Source organism: Barbus barbus, assembly GCF_936440315.1.
Source record: "Barbus barbus genome assembly, chromosome: 42".
Classification (NCBI taxonomy): Eukaryota; Metazoa; Chordata; class Actinopteri; order Cypriniformes; family Cyprinidae; genus Barbus; species Barbus barbus.
This window is the reverse complement of record NC_136720.1, coordinates 21,368,293-21,388,704: the sequence shown is the minus strand read 5'-3', so window position 1 is coordinate 21,388,704 and position 20,412 is coordinate 21,368,293. Positions and strand designations below refer to the sequence as shown.

Genomic DNA, 20,412 nt, shown 5'->3' with positions numbered 1-20,412 from the left:
GTAGAAGAAGCTGTTATTATCCCGTGGTTTCACCTAACGATCCTCGTCTCATGTTTTCTCCTCAGGATCTCCACCGACGATTTGAGGGAGCTCCAGAATCTGCCAAAACCAAGGCCCTGCAGACCGTCATCGAGATGAAGGCAAGTGTGTGTGTGTGTGTGTGTGTGTGTGTGTTTGTTGTAAGTAAATCCCAAACTTTTGTGTTCTTTCCATGTAGGACAGGTTGCTTTAAAAGTAATGTTACATTTTAAGTCTACCAAGTGGTGGGTTCTAAATTTGTACAGCTGCTTTTTTGTGCTACTGTTCCACAGAATAAAATTCAATAAACAGTTGTTAACAAAAAAATAAATAATGTTACCTAAATTGCAACTTTCTCATATTCCTTAAACTGTCATATTGGGTCAATTTTGTAATTGCACTACTGCTTAAAAATTAGTAAGTTTTTTATTTTTTGGAAGAAATTCATGCTTTTATTCATCAAGGACACATTAAACTGATCGAAAGTGACCGTAAAGACATAATATTACATAAGATTTTGGTAAATGATGTTTCAGGTAAGTCCTGTTCTTCTGAACTTTGTTCATTAAAGATTACTGAGAAAATCCATGTTTTTCCTACAAAAATATTAAGCAGCATAGCTGTTTTCAGCTCTGATAATAAAAATAATTGTTTCTTGAGCAGAAAATCAGTATATTAGAATGACTTCTGATCGTGGGACACTGAATACTGGAGTAATGAGGCTGAAAATTCAGCTTTAACATCACAGGAGTACATTACTGTTTAAAATATATTGAAATAGAAAACAGTTACTTTGAAGTGTAATAATATTTCACAATATTACTGTTTTTGCTGTATTTTTGTTCAAATAAATGCATAAGAAACTTCTTTAATAGACATAAAAAAAATCTTACCAACTCAACTTTTGAACGGCTGTGTATTTGTAGCAGAGATGGGATCTACAGTATATCTGCACCATATCATTTATCAACATTATATTCATTTAGTGATATCTGCCAATATTAATTATTAATGCAAATTCATTTCCCTTTTTACATTTTAGTTTACCTTTGCTCATATAGATTGCCTAATGCTCACTTAAAGTTGAATTGTAAAAACACTTATAATTTTAATCACAATTAAATGTAGCAAATGTCTTTAGCAAATATCAAATTGAACATTCATTTTTTCTTACTGTGCATTATAAACTTGTGGCACCTAAATTCAGTTGTGGCATTTCAAATTGATATTAGATTTATCGATCCTAACATGAAAGCAATTAATATATTCATGTTTCAAACCAAAAGTTACAAATAATTCTGCATAAAAAAATAGATAAGACACTCCATTCCTCGGCTTTGTCAAACATCTCCATGATCTCTGCAGGACTCTAAGATCAGTTCTCTGGAGCGCAGTCTGAGGGACCTGGAGGACGAGATACAGATGCTCAAGTCAAACGGCGCTCTCAGCACAGAGGAGAGAGAAGAGGAGATGAAACAGATGGAGGTCTACCGCAGTCACTCCAAGTTCATGAAGAACAAGGTAGAACCTGCGGCTCATGGGAACTACTGTTTTGTTATGGTGCTTTTTTAACCTGTACAGGTCATGAGTTATTTGAGCACAGATTTATTGTTTTTGACTCTTTGTTAGGGATATTACCAGGCATCATGTGGTGTTGCTAATATTTCATCTCAACACTAATGTTATGGTATGGTGTGCATTGCAGCTTGATAGAGAAGCATAAAATCGCCAACATTTTCATTTGATCTGGTCAAAACTTTTTTTTTTTTTTTGGACCTGTTTTTTTATTTTTGCTTTTATAGTCTTTGTTTATTTTTTAATATTTTTCAATATAAGTATAGATTTAATTTTTATTCTCTATTAAAATATTGTTTTTCTTTAGTAAACTTCCCATTTACTGAAAAAAAAAAAATCCCATTTTTATTGACATTTAATTGCAGCTAATTGGCTAAATCATAACCGTGCGGTGAATGCTGATTGGTTTGGTTGCTGATGACATCACGTGATCGTGGGTGATGTTTGGTTGGGCGCAGGGTGTGCATGCGAGCTGGTGATTGGTGGTTGTTGCAGTAACGGCGCCCTCTCCTGACAGGTAGAGCAACTGAAGGACGAACTGGCGCAGAGCGAAGCGCAGGGCGAGGAGCTGAAAAAGCGGGCGGCTGAGCTGCAGCAAGAGATCTCTGCTGTAAGAAACCCAGAGAACCGGCTTAGAACACGCACAGCTCTGCTTCCCTCACCAGAGAGAGCGTCTCACCCGCTCAGTCCCCAGATAGAGATTCACGTTTAGCCCGCTGACTGACTGGCACTTTAGCTCAAGGCGTTTTTCTTTTTCTGCAAGAGATTCGCTGTATAAATGTCTCATTTACTGAAGCCTTGAAGGGCAAGGTGAATTTATTATTTTAGATATTTTTTAAGTAATTTCATATATTATTTATGCCTTCTGCTCAAAAGATTTTTTTTTGTAAAGGGAGTAAATTTCCTTTTTTCAGAATATGTTACCAAAACAGTTGTTATATATAAATATAAAGTAAAAAAGGAAAAAAAGTATAAAATATTTAAAATGGCGTCGCTATTTTAGTAAATAGTATTTATATCTCATTTATATATCATTTTAGTTTGAAGTAATTGTGTTATCTATCTTATATTATATTTTATTTTTCAATTTTATTTTATATTTATTTCAATTACTAAAATTTATGAAAGTGTTAGTTTTTGGTAACAATAACAACACCGCCTGTTTGTATCTATATCGGTGCGTTCTCTCAATATTCTGATTAGTGGTCAGTTAATATACTGTAGGTTTTTCGTACAGATTGACCACCTCAGTCTTTTTTCCAGCTTTAACAGAGCTTAAAAAGGAAGTCATGGGAAATGTGCTCTGGACACAAAGACAAACAGTCCCAACACTTGACAGCATGATCAATGTAGGGAGGAAACAGTGGAAAAGGTCCCAGGCGGTGAAGGGAACTGATCAAAAATATTGATTGAGTCTCGACTGCGTATCTGCGACTGCCTGTCATCACAATTTCTCTGATCAGGAAAGCAGAGTCGCCCAATGCTGTGCCAAGAGATCGGATGCCACACTAGACTCCCACGGTGCTTTTCACCCGTCTCGCTTTCTTTTCCTCTCTCTCTTGTTTGTAGCGCTGGTTGGAGTAGAGCACTAATGTCCACGAGGCTTGATCTTTCTCTCTCTATCACTCTGAATTGTCTCTCTCACCATCTCCTGTGCCTGTGCACGTCTGTTTTCACTAAGGTGACTGGCAGCCAGTAGAGTTACAGCTTTAGGCCATGCTAACCTGCTATAGCTGCCCCAGTGCATGCTGGGAATGCTAAGACTGTGTCTTTATATTGGAGATGAACACTTGCCTGTTTTATAGCATCTTAACTCTGTTTTCTGTCTGTTTATAAAAAATGTATTTAAATTTGTACTTAATTTAAATGCTTGTGTATCTTGCAATAATGATTTTGTTTTTTGTAAAAAGACTGAGCATTATGGAGCGTAATGTGTCCATCTTCACCCTTTTTGAGCTCAATATATCAAGTTTTCTATTTGCTGTATGGTAAAATGTTCTATTTTGCTGCATGTTAAAAAACCTGGATCTGTGTTTCTGCAGTGTTTAATTCAACGGATTTGCAATTTAATTTGTCTAATATGTGTTTAGATTACCTTAAAACAGGGTAAAACTCCAACATCAGACCTGTCACTACAGATTTCATTCTGTTTCATGATTTTAAAGCAAAACATTGCTGCATTTACATTCTGCAAAGGCTTTTTCGGGGGCGATTGTGTTTGAGATTTGACTAGAGCTTGGATGTCTGGTTTGAAGGAGAGTTTGAGTTTTCCACATACTTAGACTGAATGTTTGTCTTGCACAGATTGACCAGGTGAAGCAGGATCTCTCCAGGAAGGACACTGAGCTCTTGGGCCTGCAGACTAAACTGGAGACGCTCACCAATCAGTTTTCTGACAGCAAACAGCATGTCGATGTACTCAAAGAGTCTCTCACTGCCAAAGAACAGCGTGCTGCCATCCTGCAGACTGAGGTAAGAGTTACGTTATGGCAATGAACTGGCAATTAGATGTCCCCTTATATATATATATATATATATATATATATATATATATATATATATTAGATAGGAGAATTATGCCATAACTGGGTTTATTTCCCCCATACATTCCAAGTAATACTCTTTGCCATTGACACATTACTGACATAAGCTCATCTAGTTAGCCAGCTAGATAACTTTATCATGACCAGGATTAGCACAGTCATGCAAATACTTGATATCAGGATCATGGGATTTTAAAAGTTTTACAAACTTAGAAAAGTCATTTTATGTACTTTTTCTTTTTTTTTGTTTTGTTTGGGAAAATCTATAGTGAATATCAGTTTTTCTTGTTCAACCTACTGTTATGTTTGATTTAATTGTTCTTTTTTAAGTTTAGTCATTGCATGAATTGGTTAAACTGGTTCACAAAATCAACAAGTTGATATAAATAATCTTTTAAAAACTTACTTAAAAAGACTGGTAGGAAACTTGTCATGAATAATAGTGTTTTAATGGATAATAAGTGTCAGTTCATGCATCTGGATGAGCTTTGTGTCTGCGTATTTCAGGTCGATGCACTGCGTTTACGTCTGGAGGAGAAGGAGGCTACGCTTAATAAAAAGAGCAAGCAGATTCAGGAAATGTCAGAGGAGAAGGGCACCCTGAACGGAGAAATTCACGACCTCAAAGACATGCTTGACGTCAAGGAACGCAAGGTCAACGTGCTGCAGAAAAAGGTAAAGGGTAGACACTGCAGCAAAATTGTTTGTTGCTTAAGATCGAATCGCTCTCGGTAGGAAATAAAACATTTTGGTCAAAACCAACTTTAGCATTGCGGCAGTGTATGCATTTGTGAACATCACTGCGCCCTTCAAATGGGTGTCATTTTCTACTCCTGAACGTAGATGGCACTGTTATGCCATGTTTGATGAGCTCTGGCGAAATGCTTGAGACCAGCCTCACCAAATATCCCTTTGTGTACATTTATGATTTCTAAAAGTAGGGAAAAGTTGTGTTTGTGATGGCGACGGAGTCTCCTGTTCTCAGAAATGACACACACAGGCCGTTAACCTCAGTCTAACAGCGGGCGCCAAGGTTTATACGTCTGTTCTGCATCTTTCATATCCATGCAACAGCTGTTTGCTTCTGCCTCGAACCCACGTCAGATATACAGGAAGCCGTAGGTTTCGCTGCTCCCGCCGACATTGCTTTTCATCGTCAATATTTAGGGTGCAGCATTGAACTTCATTTCACAATATATAATCTTTAACAGAAATCGGCACTCAAACGGTGCCAGGTCCAAACTATCGCTGACATGTTTCGAGCTCGCCGTACCGTACTCTTTAAGTTTGTCTGAGGTTGTTTGAATACGGATTTTCCTGTAGCTGGTTGTCCCATGAGGCAATGCTTCGGCGGTCACATCCTACTATCAGTTTCAGTTCTTCTGCGCTGAGATCACAGGCTGTGCAAACAAGACCCCCGTCCGCAGCCTCATTAATCTTGAGTTAGGGATAGTCTGAGTGCACAGAACCCACCGTGAGCTCACCTTTATTGGGAAAACAGGAAGTTGTGTATCTCTCTAATGGACATTCCAGGGATAAAGTTGCAAATCATGCTCCTAAGATCGCTGCAACTTGTGTCATATGTTGTTTTACAACCATGTTTCCCAAAAAAAGCACATGGATCATTTGCTATGAAGTAGAACTCAAGTATGTTTGCTTGAATGGCTAAAAGCTTTACCTCTTTTAATTAAGCTCCTTGTTTACAGGAAGTGGCTGTAGACTGATAATCGTTATCTTGGAAGACCTCTTAAGGTTGTAAATTGTGATGGTTTTTTTTTCTTTTCTAATACAGACCATAGAATATTGCTCCAAAATCAAATGCTTTTTTTTTTTTTTTTTTTTTTTTTTTTGGAAGATTATTTATTTTTATTAATTTACATTCATAAAATATTGGCTAAATGTGTTAAAATCCTTAGTATTTTTTTTTAAATAAAAATTATATATATATATATATATATATATATATATATATATATATATATATATATGATTCTATTGTATACTTGTTATATTGTATGTTTTATTAAAGTGAATAGTGTTAAAAATAAAAAAAGCTCTATTTACATATAAACTTATAAGCAGATTATAGTGATAAAACAGTGCTTGCATACGTTGTTTACCCTGGAAGACCTTTAAAAGTTGTAAATAACTTTTTTTTTTTTTTTAAACAGATTTAATGATACCACTTTAATGTCAAATTCTAGTTTTTTGCACATTTCCATTTTTGAAAAAAACATAAATTGTAAGTTGTCTTATTAAAGTAATTTTTTTTTTGAAGAAAAGTAAATATAATCAGTTTACAGTGATAAAACTGTGCTTACATACTTTCTGTATTGTAAAAAAAAAATTATAATAATTTAAGAGTGTTTCAAATATGAAGACCTGACACTCTCTAATCGTTGTCTTTTTCCTGTTATTGTTTTTGTTTCTTTTTTTGTGTATTTTCTTTCTCTATTTGTCTCAACCGCTTTGCTTCTCTTCACAGTTTGAGTCTGAAAGCTTCTCGGAGTCATCAGGGGCACGATGAACTTTTTTTTTAAAGCCAAATGCTCTCCCAAGCCACAGAAAGAGAAACATTTAGTTTCCATTATAGTGCCTGAGCCGCTCTGTATTGCCCCAGAGTTGTTCCTAATGGCCATAACACATTGAGACACCATTCAACACACAGGTCATACACGAGAAAACACATTGAGACACCATTCAACACACAGGTCATACACGAGAAAACGAGAAACTGTACAGAGCATGCAGGATTACATCCAGTGAGGAAAAACTAGACCGTATATGTATCATTTTTAATTTTTAGACAACTTTATGTTGCAGAATTCTTCTATAGACGTTTTTCCTGATCGCGGAAGTCATGCCTGACTCTTAACCGGAAGGATGCTTTGCATTTCCGGTCTCCAGTGTTTCTAGTCTAATTAGCGTATATTCCGAGAGCTGATAATCTAATGTTAAACCTATTAAAATATTTTTAATGGCTCCATAGTCGCAGTGACCGTCATTTGTCAGTGCCTCACTCCTCAAAGTTTAATGAGTGTGTAGATTACACAAAGCAGCTGACGTTATCTACGTTAAAAACAGACGGGCACTATTTGAATGGGTTCCTATGGAGACCGGAACAGAAGAGCATCCATTCGGAAGTTAGAATTCGTAAAGGTGGCACTCATCGTTTACTCAGGTTAAAGGTCTGTAGAAGCCTTTATCGTGCAGAATTCTATATGCAAATGAGCTCTGCTATGATTGGCTGACATCTTAAGCAGTGCAATACATCACGGTGGTTGTGATGCCAAAAGAATGTTTATTTCTGAATCACCTAGTTTCCAACTACATTTCCATAAACAGGCTAGGCGACCTGAGGGAGGAAGTTTAGTCTTAAATGTTATAATGTATCAACATGTTAAATGTTAGAGAGAGTTCATCCAAAAATGAAAATTGTCATTTACTCACCCTCAAGTTCTTGCAAACCTGTATGAACTGTTCAACACAAAAGAAGATATTTAGAAGAATGTTGGTACCCAAACACTTGACGGTAGCCATTGACTTCCATAGTGTTTTTCCCTCCTATTGAAGTCCGTGGCTACCACCATTCTTCAAAATATTTTATGTTCAACAGAATAAAGAAGCTCATACACATTTGGAACAACATGGTGGTGAGTAAATGACACTAGTTTCATATGTCTGTTGATACATTAACATTTAAGACTAAACTTCCTCCTCAGGCAGCCTAGATTGTTTATGGAAATGTAGTTGCAAACTAGGTGATTCAGAAATAAATATGGTTAGGCATCACAACCTTCACCTCATTAACATAAGACTTACTACATTTACATAAGAATGCAAATTCATTAATTAGAAACTTGCCTTGTCTTGATAAAGGATTTTTTGCACCGCATAAGATGTCAGCCAATCATAGCAGAGCTCATTTGCATATAGAATTCTACAAGATGAAGGCTGCATCCAAAGTTCTCGCCTACTTTATAGTAGTAAAGTACACAATTTCAGATGCAGCCAAAGTAGCAAAGAGTGCCTATTTAATTCCAAGGGATAGTGAGAGTGGAATATATAATGTAAAAAACAAAATTCTGTCTGTTTTTGATGTTAAAAACCTTGAGAAACATTACAAGCAGACTTAAGAAAAATCGAATGCTCCAGACGTGTAGAATATGGCCTCTAAATAAGCTACACTGTTTAGTTTTTTCAAACAACACTTAGCACTGTTACATTTGCACAAACAAAAATGAGCTTTCCTAGACAGTGTGTGTCTGTGTATATAAGTGAGTAAATGAATAGATACACAGTGTCCTGTGAAGTATGCATTCGTTCTCATAGGAGGCCTAGCTTGGGCTCGTTTCTTTTTTCTCGCACTCTCCTTTAATGTCTGAACATTATTTTTTCTCCCTCTCGGAGCTGTTTGGCTTTGTAATTGTTTTCCCAGCAGCTCCGGTTCAAGTGCGAAGCTCTCTGCCTTCTCGGTGGCACCGTTTGCCTGCACAGATGTGAGTGAGTGCGTGCCGAACGGAGCAAAACACCTCTTCCAGCGGCAGCCGAGAGATTCGGCCTGCTCTTTTCCTTCTTTGTTTATATTCAATGTTTTGTGTTTAACTGAACACTTACCCTTTAACAGCCTGGAAAATAACGATAATTTAATTTGCAACTGTCAGATAAGGTGGCAGACAGATCCGCAGTGGAAGCGGCCGAACTAAATATTGAAAACAGCGGTTTGGATGGGAATTCTTTTGCAAGTTCACCGCAGGACAGGCTGCAGAAAATAACATTTGTTAATGCGAGGAGGGCGGAATACAAGATGCAGTTCAGCAGAACTTGCTCAAGTATGTAAACTCCAGTCGAACGTCTTGATGGTGAGCATGAGAGGGGCGTCAGAGACACTGAAATGTCCTGTTTTTTACCGTGTCTGGGGATATTTAGTATTATTAAATCCAATTAGGCGTGCGGTTAATAAAAAATAAGGCTATCTGCATCTTATTTTGAAACAAAATGTTTAAACTACAGCGCATGAATTCTGTTCTTCAGACGACACCAAAGAAATTAAACCTGTTTGTTGACTTTGCAGTCAGAGTTTCGCTCTATCCAGATGTAATAAACCCCCAATATTGAGCGTTGCTCAAGGAATTTGTCTGCAAACTTTCGAAACACAATCCGGGACATTGAGGTTCTTGCAAAACTCTTTTATTGAGACACAATTTCATGAACCGCGTGAACTTCCAGCAAATCCAGCAACTATATTTTTCTTAGAAGTAACAGCCTGCTAACTTCTGAACAAACTTGACACTTTGACGATATAAAACTGTCATCAAAGTGCAATGTGTGTTGGACTGCACTGCCGCTCAAAAGTTTGGGGTCAGTATGATTTTATGTTTTGAAAGAAATTAATACTTTTATTCAGCAAGGATGCATTAAAATGATCTAAAGTGACAGTTAAAGACGTCTATAATATTATAAAAGATTTCTGTTTCAAATAAATCCTTTTGCTGTTAATCAAAGAATCCTAAAGAAAACCTATGATGGTTTCTGCAAAAATATTAAACAAACTATTTTCAACACTGATGATAATAAGAAATGTTTCTTGAGCCTCAAGTCAACATATTAGAATGAATTCTGAAAGATCATTTGACACTGACGACTGAAGTAATGGCTGCTGAATATGTAAAGTATATTAAAATAAAAATATATTAAATATATATTTTATAGTTCTAAAGTATTTTAATTAAATATATTAAAAATATATTAAAATCCAAAACAGTTATTGTAAATGTACAATTTTAAAACATTTACTGTATTTAGTTTTTTTTCCACAAATGCAGCCTTGGTAAGCATAAGAGACTTTTTCTTACTAACCCTAAACTTTTGAACAGTAATGGACAGCAAACCGAAAGAGTCATCATTGTTGTTTTATTTTAACAACAGTGATTTAAAATCCATATAGCGGTTTGTGATCAACTGAAACCAAGTTTAGTGGGATATTTTTAGTTTTTGCGCCAGTAGAATTGAGAGTTTTACTTAATTAACAATGACTCACCGCACATGTAATGTTTCAACATGTATTATGAAGTGTATCATATTCCAGTATTTCATCGAAGGATGTCCCCATGCGCATTCACAGAGGGTTTGGGCTAAACCCTGAATATTCACTGACCCCACAACCGTCCCCGTGGATGAAGAGCTTCCAATTTGCTACACTTTTTAAAGGCTGGTTCAGAACGCAGAACGACTGTGTGCTTTTTCGACGGCTAAGGGGTTGAAGAAGGCTAACAGGCTTAGCACCACAAGGAAAGCCTCTTCAACAAAGCGTGTCGGGCCTGAGTTGTGATCTTCTTGCTGAGAAAGAGCCTCTTACATTGTTTGTTACCATCCTTCAGTCGAGAGAGAGAGAGAGAGACAGACAGAGAGAGCAGAGCTTTAAGAGGGTGCATGCTAATAAGTGCCTTGTGTTAAAATAATGATAAACCCCACATCAAAAGGCTGAGAGTCTTAAGCCCCTAACAGTCTGATAGAGAGAGAGAGAGAGAGAGAGAGAGAGAGAGAGAGAGAAAGATCCTCTCTGCTTTCAACTTAATTGGGGGAAAGAAATTCTACAGAAGTTTCTAATTAATCGACACTTCCTCCTCCTCATCTCTCTCTCTCTCCCTCCCTCATACTCAGACTTTTCAATTTTAAATGTGTTTACAATGTGTAACATTATAAAAGCAAATAAAAAACAGTGCAAATAAAAGCAGTGACAGACAAAAAAATAAAGTGCAAGTTGTTGCAATTAATTTTTTTTTTAATTCTAATAAAATACTTTGATTTTTTATTGCAGTAAATGGCCCCTTATTGTGCGAAAATAAGGTTAAACATTTTTATGTACATTTAAAAAATATATATACACAGAAAAAGAGTAATATTGTGAAATAATATTACTAGTTAAAATTACGTCTTTCTTTTTTAAATACATATTCAAATATAATTTATTCCTGTGATGTAAAGCTGAATTTTCAGCATCATTACTCCAGTCTTCAGTTTCACATGATCATTCAGAAATCATTCAATATGCTGCTTTGCTGAACCAATTATTATTATTATTATTATTATTATCAATATTTAATATTTTTGTGGAAACCATGATACATTTTTTAAAGATTCTTTTGAATATCAAGTTTAAAAGGACAGAATCTTTTGTAACATTAAATATTATCAATTTAAAGTGTCCTTGCACAATAATTTGTATCAGAAAAAAATATGGTCCCTTATCTTATTTAATATTATTTTGTAATATTATTTTGAATGGCATTGCTCATATCTAGTAAAAAAAAAAAAAAAAAAGAAATTAGGTTACAGTAATTGCAATTAACATATAGTTATTGTGAATAATATTTATTTATTTAGAATTTTAGATTTGAGCTTGACTGTTTCTAGTGGTCGTGCTTTAAAAGCGATGCATTTAGAGACGCAGTCCAACAGTAAAGCTCCCTCAGAGAAATTACGTCTCTTACTGCCCTTTAAATCGCTTCAACTACAAGCAGTAAAACTCCGACCACCTTGAACTTTTGAATAAATCCAAATAAATGTGTCCGTTGCAATTTATTATATAAAACTAATGACTCACAGTCACACAGTGGAATTTTCCTCCTGTTGTCACTTTGTATCAAACGAGTGCGGCTAAAATCATGTGATCCATAACTAGTCGACACAGCCCTGGCACGTCGACTACTGCCAGAACTAATCGACTAGTTTTGTGCCACCCCTAACATATGGTGATCAAAGCTGGAATATAAATTTTGACAATTTTGAGAATTAAGGAAAATCTCTTTCTGTGTGGGAGTTTGCAGACACAAAGACTGGCGTCGTGCCACTTACCTGTCAGGTCTCACCCACTCAGGTGCCAAACTCCTCACGCTCATTTGCATTACTGAGCAGCGTGTGTGTTCGACGCCACTTCAACAAACCTCTCGCAAATGACACGGGATTCACATGTGTGTCGCTAAATACATCCTGACAGGTGGATCAGGACCCCGATGCAAATTGGCTACTTATTTATAAATAAATAAATGAACATGAAAGATTGATTTGAGCTTAAATTATTTTTTTATTTCAGAAAAGGAGACTGGAAATTGGTTTAAGAGACACTGTTAAAAAAGATTTTTTCACAGCTGTAAATAAAAGATTACTGGAGTACATTTTACAAGAAAATACCATCTTCTTTACTTTCATGTTGAATAGAATATGCTGCTAGTCTATTTATTTATTTATTGCAATTGTTTGTGAAATGTATTAGCAATTTCTGAGTGAAAATAGTTTCAAAGTAAATCCTACAGCATTTTTTGAATATCATAAAATCATGAATAGGATAAATTATACTGAAAAAAATTATTGAATTTAATTAAATTTAATTTGTAAGTATTTGTAACATTTACCAGCAATTTGTGAGTGAAAAATTGCTTAAAAAAAAGTCAACACATTTAATTAGACATGAAATATTTAAAGAGACTTTAAAAAATTAATACATGTTCTTGTTTATACTGTTTTGTTTTTAGTTATTAAAATTACTAACCATTAAAACCACAAACTGAAATTAAAACCATTAAAAATTGCTATTGCTTATATATTATGTATATGTATGTGTCTGTGTGTGTATAAACTACTGACAATGAGAAAAACACAAATTACTAAAACTTCTAAAATTGAAAAGAAAACAGAAAATGATATACAAATATCTGATTGTTAATAAAAACTGTAATATCTAAATTATACTAAAATAATTCCTGCAGAACCTTCTAACAAAAAGCTCTGAAAAACATCCAGCAAACAGTTTCTCTTATACATACAGTATAACCTTCTTAATACCCATGTGCCGAAAATCTGCAGAAATGATCTCTCCCTCCCGTCGCTCCACTCTGTGGGTTTGACATGTTGTTTTGTTCGGCTTGCACATTGCATACAATTCTGATGCAACCCGCTGTAAACGCTCAAATTTTTTCATTCTGTGCGTGTGTGTGTGTGTGTTTGTCTGCGTCTGTTGTCTTGTTGTGTGTCGTGTGCCTCTCTGTCTGTTTCCAGAGCACACACCACGCTGACAAGCAGCAGATCACTAAGTGAAACAAAACACTAGTTAATAATTCAGACAACCCCCTCCCTCTCTCTCTCTCTCTCACACACACACACACACACGCACAAATCCCTTTAAGTCTCCATGTGTATGGATCTCTCTGACGGGAGTCTGCTTTTTTGTCTCGTCTTGTCTTTTATCCGCGCACACACTCTCGGATGAAACCAGAAACGGGGCAGAAGAGCTTTTGGGAGTGTGTGTGTCCATCTACAATCTGTTCTTCCCTCAATTTTAGATACCAGGTCATTGAATTCCAGTTTAAAGCTTCTCCGAGAATCCCAACATGGGCTTTTTTTTTGCCTAATAGGCTCCTATTTGAACGTAATCATCATTTGGCTTGACATGGATCCCCATAATCTAGATCCGAATGTCCATCTTCCCTTTACGAGGAAGATGAAGGCATTTTTCCTCTATTAGCTCTACACAGGATTGCAGTTTTCCTCTCAATGCGCTGATTCTTTTCCGAAATATAATTGCTGTTATCATATGACTCTGCACATGCATAATACGAGCGCTATGAAATATTCATGAGCATAAAGTGTGCGCTGGCCAAAGCTGCACAAAGTAACCCAAAACTCTGGGGAATGCTGGGTAATGGGGCAGAGGAGCGTAATCAGGTTGCGTTACACAACCAGGTTTCATGGGCGACCGCAGACGATATCTAAGGGAAGGAGGTGAAGTGTGTGTGAATGTGTGTATCGTCGGACAGGTGGAGCTGTCAGGTGTGTGTTTGATTAATGAAGGGCTGGAGGTGTTTAAGTGTTCGTATTGGCCATGCACCATTATATTTGCTTTTCGTTCACCAAAAAATTCCCACAATTCCATAGGACCAATCAACTCAACTTTTTTCCTCGCTCAACTTTTTGTTTAAAACTAGCTGAGACCAACCCCGACATCTGTCCAAACATGTCTGAAATTATTTAAAACAACAAACCTGCCGTACTTCTCATTATTCGAGCAACAACGGTCGTTTTTTTTAATCGGGGCAAATTCGTTATAGGGTTTCTTCTCACTTTTCCTCTCTGCCTACATTTGTTATCCTTGTAATCACTTTTGCCAAAACATTCACACTTTTAATTAAATTCATAAGTCGACACGGCTTTATCTCTCTCAGCGGTCAGGTCGGAAACCAGATTATGCCACTGTCACAGTTTTCTCTCGCTCTTTTCAAGCCGATGTAAAGCTGCTTTGACCCAATTTGCATTGTTAAAAGTGCAATACAAATAATATTGACTTGACTTGATTTTTCCGGACACTGAATAAAAAAAAAAAGTGGTTGTGAGAGATGCGACAGATGTGGCCAACGGAAAGATTTTTAGTCTGTTAATTTTTTTTGGTTTATAATAAATGTGAGTATAGTTATTTTGTTTGACTAAAAAATAAGTGATTTAAAAAAAAAAAAAATCTGTAATTTTCAAATGTCAAGAATAAACATGAAACATGAATAATAATTCATAAAAATAAAAAAATATATAGTCATATAATAATACAATAAATATTTGATATAAATTATGTATAATGTATTTATTTTTTTAATGGAAGAAAAGAAAGATTTTAGGTCTACTAAATACAATTTTTAGTATTTTTTTGATAATTAAAAAATTGTGATGTTCATTATTTTTAGTGATTTTTCAAATGTCTTGAACATGAGTAATTATTAATGATGTAATTTATAAATATATATAAAATATAATGGTTTAATAACTTTAGTCTTTAATTACAGAATTGTTTTTCATTATTTTCTTGAAAATGTCTTGAAACATGAATAATACAATTATTAAAATATATATTTATATTTTTTAAATGGAAGAAAGGGAATATTTTTGGACTGGTTTGTTTGGCTTGTAATGTAGTTATAGTTTATAACTACATTATAATGTTTGGTGCATAATTGTTGTTATAGGTATTTTTAACAACTACAAAATAAGTGAGTAATTTTCATTATTTTTAAATGTCTTTAATATTAATTAATAATAATAACAATATATAATATAATACTATTTGTGGCTTATTACCTTTGAAATGTCTTAAACATGAATAATAAATAATAAACAATATATAACAAATATATATACGTTATGTAGAATTATATATCTTTGTTTTGTTTTTTTATATTTAAACATACATAAATTGCTGATGTTTTTGTAATAGTGTTTGTTATTTTTGTGACATAAATCTCATTCTCATTGGCTGTTAGATCCCAGCCATAGTAACAAAACGTATATTGCCAACATTTCAAAATATACGTCTTAAAACAATTATGTTCATATCAAAGACCCTATATTTTCTCTTCATCTTGTGCAGCCCCAAAACTTTTACTCTAAACAGTCGAGGTAGGCCTGCTGATAAAATGTGTTTGCACAGAGAGCGGCTCTATCAACAGCAGGTTGTTTCAAAGCAGCTAAAAGAAACAAAAACGGCAACTATTTATCAAATCCGTCAGCGTTTAATTGAATGTGAAACAGTGGACAGGAACAGTCAGTCTTTTCATTGAGCTGTCGGGACATGATGAATGGAGCGAAACGTGGAAATGCCCATCTCTCCCGTGTCATTCATCAGCTCCGGCGTCACGCACACGCCAGCCGCGCACGCAGATAAGGAAAGTTTATGAAGAGAATTAGTTCTGAATATGCTTCTAATGAGGTCATTAGTTATTTTCAGCTGAACAGCGAAAAAATAGATTGTTTTTAACCGATCCGTCCCTCCTCCCGTTCCTAATGTTGGTCCATATGGAGTGCTGTAAGTGGATATGCTGAAAATAAAATGAAAAATGGCTTCACTTAGTCTACTCTGAGCTTAAGTGTGAGTAAATGTTGTTTATTGTGCTTTAATAGATATGTCTTCATCTGGATCAGTTCGATGCCGTAAAAGTGTCTCTCCCTCTCTGTGCAGATTGAGAACCTGCAGGAGCAGCTGAAGGATAAGGAGAAGCAGATGACCAGCCTGAAGGAGCGCGTCAAATCCCTGCAGGCCGACACTTCAAACACGGACACGGCCCTCACCACGCTGGAGGAGGCCTTGGCTGAGAAGGTGGACACCCACGAACACATACACACGCATTCATTTACAGCCACTGAAATTCATCAGTGTCCTGTTGTTCCCTGTTAATTTTCACTAGTTGTCTGTTTTAGGGTTGTCTCAGTAGCAACATTTTCATTGGTATGACTCTCGCCCATGGAGTGTTCAAAGCGTCCGTCTGTCAGTTATACACTAGCAAATTGAACTGACATTGCACAGATATTATTTCTGTTGTTATTCATAATTTTTTTATTAATTCTTATTTACTGGAACTAATGTACTGTACTGGTACTGTATTTTTGTCATCCATACTCTGTTTATAGCATTGCAGCAAGCGGAGGGGCTAACCAGAAATGCTGACATTTGAATCTTGAGCAGTTAACAACAACTATTATTATTATTATCATTAACAATGCCAATTAATAATCATATGTGCAACCTAATATTATTAGTAAACATTATATAAATGTATCCGTTTATTATTATTGTTAGTAGTAGTAGTACTAGTAGTAGTAGTAGTATTAACACTAATTAATAACCATATGTAATATGCATATATGTATATGTATATATAATTATTATTTTTTTAAATAATTTTTTTATATTATATATTAATATTTAAGAAATTTTAAATAATTTTACAATGGATTAAAAAATAAATGTGTAAAATAAACATTTATACTTTAGATTACAAAGTATTTTTCACAAATAAATAAATATTTTATAAAAATATAATTAAAAAGGACGTAAACACTATAACCAACAGGGCACTCAGTATTCTGGGAAGTTTGTGTGCATTGGTAATCATATTTTTCAAATAAAGCCAAGATAACACTCATTTTACATACAGCACACAGTGAAAATGGCATGAATATGACAGTGGGTAAACGCATAAAGCACAGCATCATTTGAAATCACGAGTTTAAAGTTTAAAGCATTCAATTCACACGGACCGACCGTCAGGATATAAATGCACACCTCACAAGATCTCGCAGCTGGATTTGACTAAGTTTGCAAGGTTTGTGAAATTAAATGTTCATTAGTCATTCAAAGATTTGTTTAAATGATATAAATGCGTATTTGCTTAATGCTGATGGCAAACGAGAAAGTATAATTTTTGCCTTTCTATTACTAATAATTTAAAAGCAATCGTTATAATACTTTTTGTATACATTAATTCCTTTGTTTAACCATTCTATATGATTATTAGACAGACTTCTATACCTCTTAGACAGAACTGTAAACGACTACAGAGAACAAGAGGGAGGGATGAGAGTGCTCAGGCGCTGCCGTCAAAATAAAAGTCCCGCCTGGAACACATCGGCCAAACAGAAAAATGTATTGGTCGATGCCGATATTTGAAAAATGCCAAATTGACCCCTAGTTTTTTTTTTGTTTATGATTATTATTTTTATTAGTTGTTGTAGTAATAGTAGTAGTAATTATTTGACATTAAATTGTCTATTATTATTATTATCATCAGTACTAATAGTGATATTATTAATAACTTTGCTGTGGATGTGGTTGCGTGTGTGTTTTCTCCTTCAGAGACATGATTTCACAGGTGACGTGAACTGCAGTTGCAGACCATCAGAAACTATGTGTGTGTGTGTGTGTGTGACAGCAGTGAAGATTGCTCTGTCACACACCCTTATGTAAGGACTCAGTCATTCTCGCACTGCGATTGACCTCCCAGCAAGCACACGGATCCACGGGTCAATCCCCGTCACTTCTGATCAGCTCACATCGCATGTGCGACTGTCTTCACCAACATCTTCATCTAGTTCACCCGACATTCGGGCTTCCCGAATGACGCACTTCTCCGAATCAACCAACCCCTCCCCACCTGCCCCCTGAACTCCAGCTCATGAATATGAATGAATTAACCCCGGCGGTTATTTGCATTGTCTTACGCGCCCGCAGTTTGGCGGCGAGCCGCTGTTCTGCGTTTCCCCACTTCATCTCGCTCACATACCCTCACGCGCCGAGGTTTGGGCCTCCCGTTCCTCCCAGCCGCTGGGCGGAAATTAACTTTGTCAGCCATCTGCATATTGAATCTGGCTCTTTTAGCGGACACACATACTTGAATGCTGGCGGACACGTATACGCTTTTGCAGCACGTTCCTTCACACAGACATTTGCAGAGCGTATCTCTCCTTCCCTACTTAAACACATGCAGTTTTCCATTTCACACACCTCGGATGCCGTTCGACGCATGTCGTGAACTCGGTGCGAGAGTTAGCTGGCATGCCGATGAGCGGTCATGCTTAATGTCACAGCTCAGCGAGGATCGGCCAGGAACGTCGGCTCGGGAGAGCCCGTGCGGTGAGAAATGCAGTGCGGGCCTGAAAAAGAGCAGTATTATTATTGTCCAGTTCGGCCGCTCGGTGTGTGAGTTTTGGCCGGCGCGGGTGTGAAAGTGCTGGAGGCTGATGCTCTCCATGATTCCAGCCGTCCTCTTTCACAGGCCATCGACTGCGAATGCGAGGCTGCGCCAAAACGCTCTTTCCTCAGACCTCTTATTGTCTCACGTAATTGCTCTGTCTCTTTTTCCTCTTGGAATTATTAAAGGTGTTTTTTTGCGACTTTATTAAAGTGTGCGTACAGTACGGCATAGTAGCCGTTCACATCAGATCTGACTCATTTCTACTAAAGTTACTTCCATTTTCTGAAAGCAGACGCGGCCAAATCTTCCAACACCTGGCCAAAGTTGACACATGTGTGAGATTAATGGATTGTACGGCGAATGTGTTCATTCAGATATGTTCCACTAGCCGTGCAGAGTTACGCTTAAGTTGAGAATTAAGGAATTGGTGTGCCTGCGCTTTCTAAACTTTGACAGGTGTTGGCCTGCTCTTGTTTTTGGGTAAATATTACAACCCTTACATAAATTGGAACCCAAATAACCACAAACTTCATTTCCTTTTTGCGTGTGCTACTTTTTAAAAGTTTAACCTTAAAAAAAAAAAATAGACACTATACTATTGTAGAGTTCAACCTTCCATGATACAAATATCCAACAATGTAAGCTTAAAGCTTGAAGGCGCAGTTCACTCATTTATTTATTTATTCGTTCGTTTGTTTATTTGTTCAGTTGTTTATTTATTTAGTATTAAATATATATTAGATAATATTTATTAATAATAATAATTGCAACAACAATAATAATAACAACAGTAGCTTATTGCACTAGATTAATTTTTCTTTATTTAAAGTATATACCCTTTTAATATTAATTATGCTTTTTAAGAGCAACAGTGACAATAATGATAATAATATTAATAATAATTACTACTCTAGATTCATGTTTCTTTATTATTATTATTATTTAGTTGCTATTTATTATTATTATTATTATTATTATTATTATTATTAATAATAATAATATTTATTTTTATACCAATAATATTATTATTAACTCACTCATATTATTATTTTTCTCACCTTCATGTCATTCCAAACCTGCATGGTGGTGTTTATCCAATGGAACGCAAAAGGAGGATTTTTGAATATCTTCACGCAGCTGTTTTTCATATATCAATGATTTATAGTTAACACAACTGTTAAATGACACCAAAAAGCACCATAAAAGTAGCCTATATGACATGTACGATTTATTCCATACCATCTAAAGCCATATGATAGCTCTGTGTGAGGAATAGGGTGAAATAGAAGTCAAATTTAATTATGCACTGATGGTTTTGCATCAGCTGTCGTACTAGCTTACCTGCTCAAGATTCTTCAAAATATCTAATTTTGTGTTCCACAGAAGAAAGTCAAATGGGTTTGTAACAACATACCTGTATGAGGGTGAGTTATTTTTCTTCTCCCTGCTTCGAAATCACACTTTTAACATGTCCTTTCTTGTTTGTGATGTTTGTAGGAGCGTATTATCGAGCGTCTGAAGGAACAGAGGGATAGAGACGAGAGAGAGAAGAGCGAAGAACTGGATAGCAGCAAGAAAGAGCTCAAAGAGCTGAAAGAGAAAGTCAGCTTACTGCAGGGAGAGCTGTCCGATCGCGAGGTGAGAACTTGATTTTGCATGAAGTAATGAACAAACTAATGCTGTATTAAAGCCAGTAGTGTATGAAGTTGATGATTTTCGCAATCTACAGTGTTTTTGTAATGATTTTTTCCTTGTAGTGACATTGA

At 35.8% G+C, this 20,412-nt stretch overlaps 1 protein-coding gene across 2 annotated transcripts in view; it reads left to right on the top strand.

Moving 5' to 3' along the window:
• Positions 1-20,412, top strand: part of LOC306861188 (ELKS/Rab6-interacting/CAST family member 1-like) — a 220,764-nt gene that overhangs the window by 30,960 nt on the left and 169,392 nt on the right. The window contains exons 4-10 of one of the 2 annotated variants that reach the window (XM_079403324.1): positions 66-140; positions 1,384-1,539; positions 2,111-2,203; positions 3,898-4,065; positions 4,644-4,811; positions 16,135-16,272; positions 20,144-20,284. In XM_079403324.1, the coding sequence (XP_079259450.1) occupies positions 66-140; positions 1,384-1,539; positions 2,111-2,203; positions 3,898-4,065; positions 4,644-4,811; positions 16,135-16,272; positions 20,144-20,284 (939 nt within the window). The remainder of the gene's footprint in view (positions 1-65; positions 141-1,383; positions 1,540-2,110; positions 2,204-3,897; positions 4,066-4,643; positions 4,812-16,134; positions 16,273-20,143; positions 20,285-20,412) is intronic. The other variant, XM_079403325.1, reaches the window with a different exon arrangement.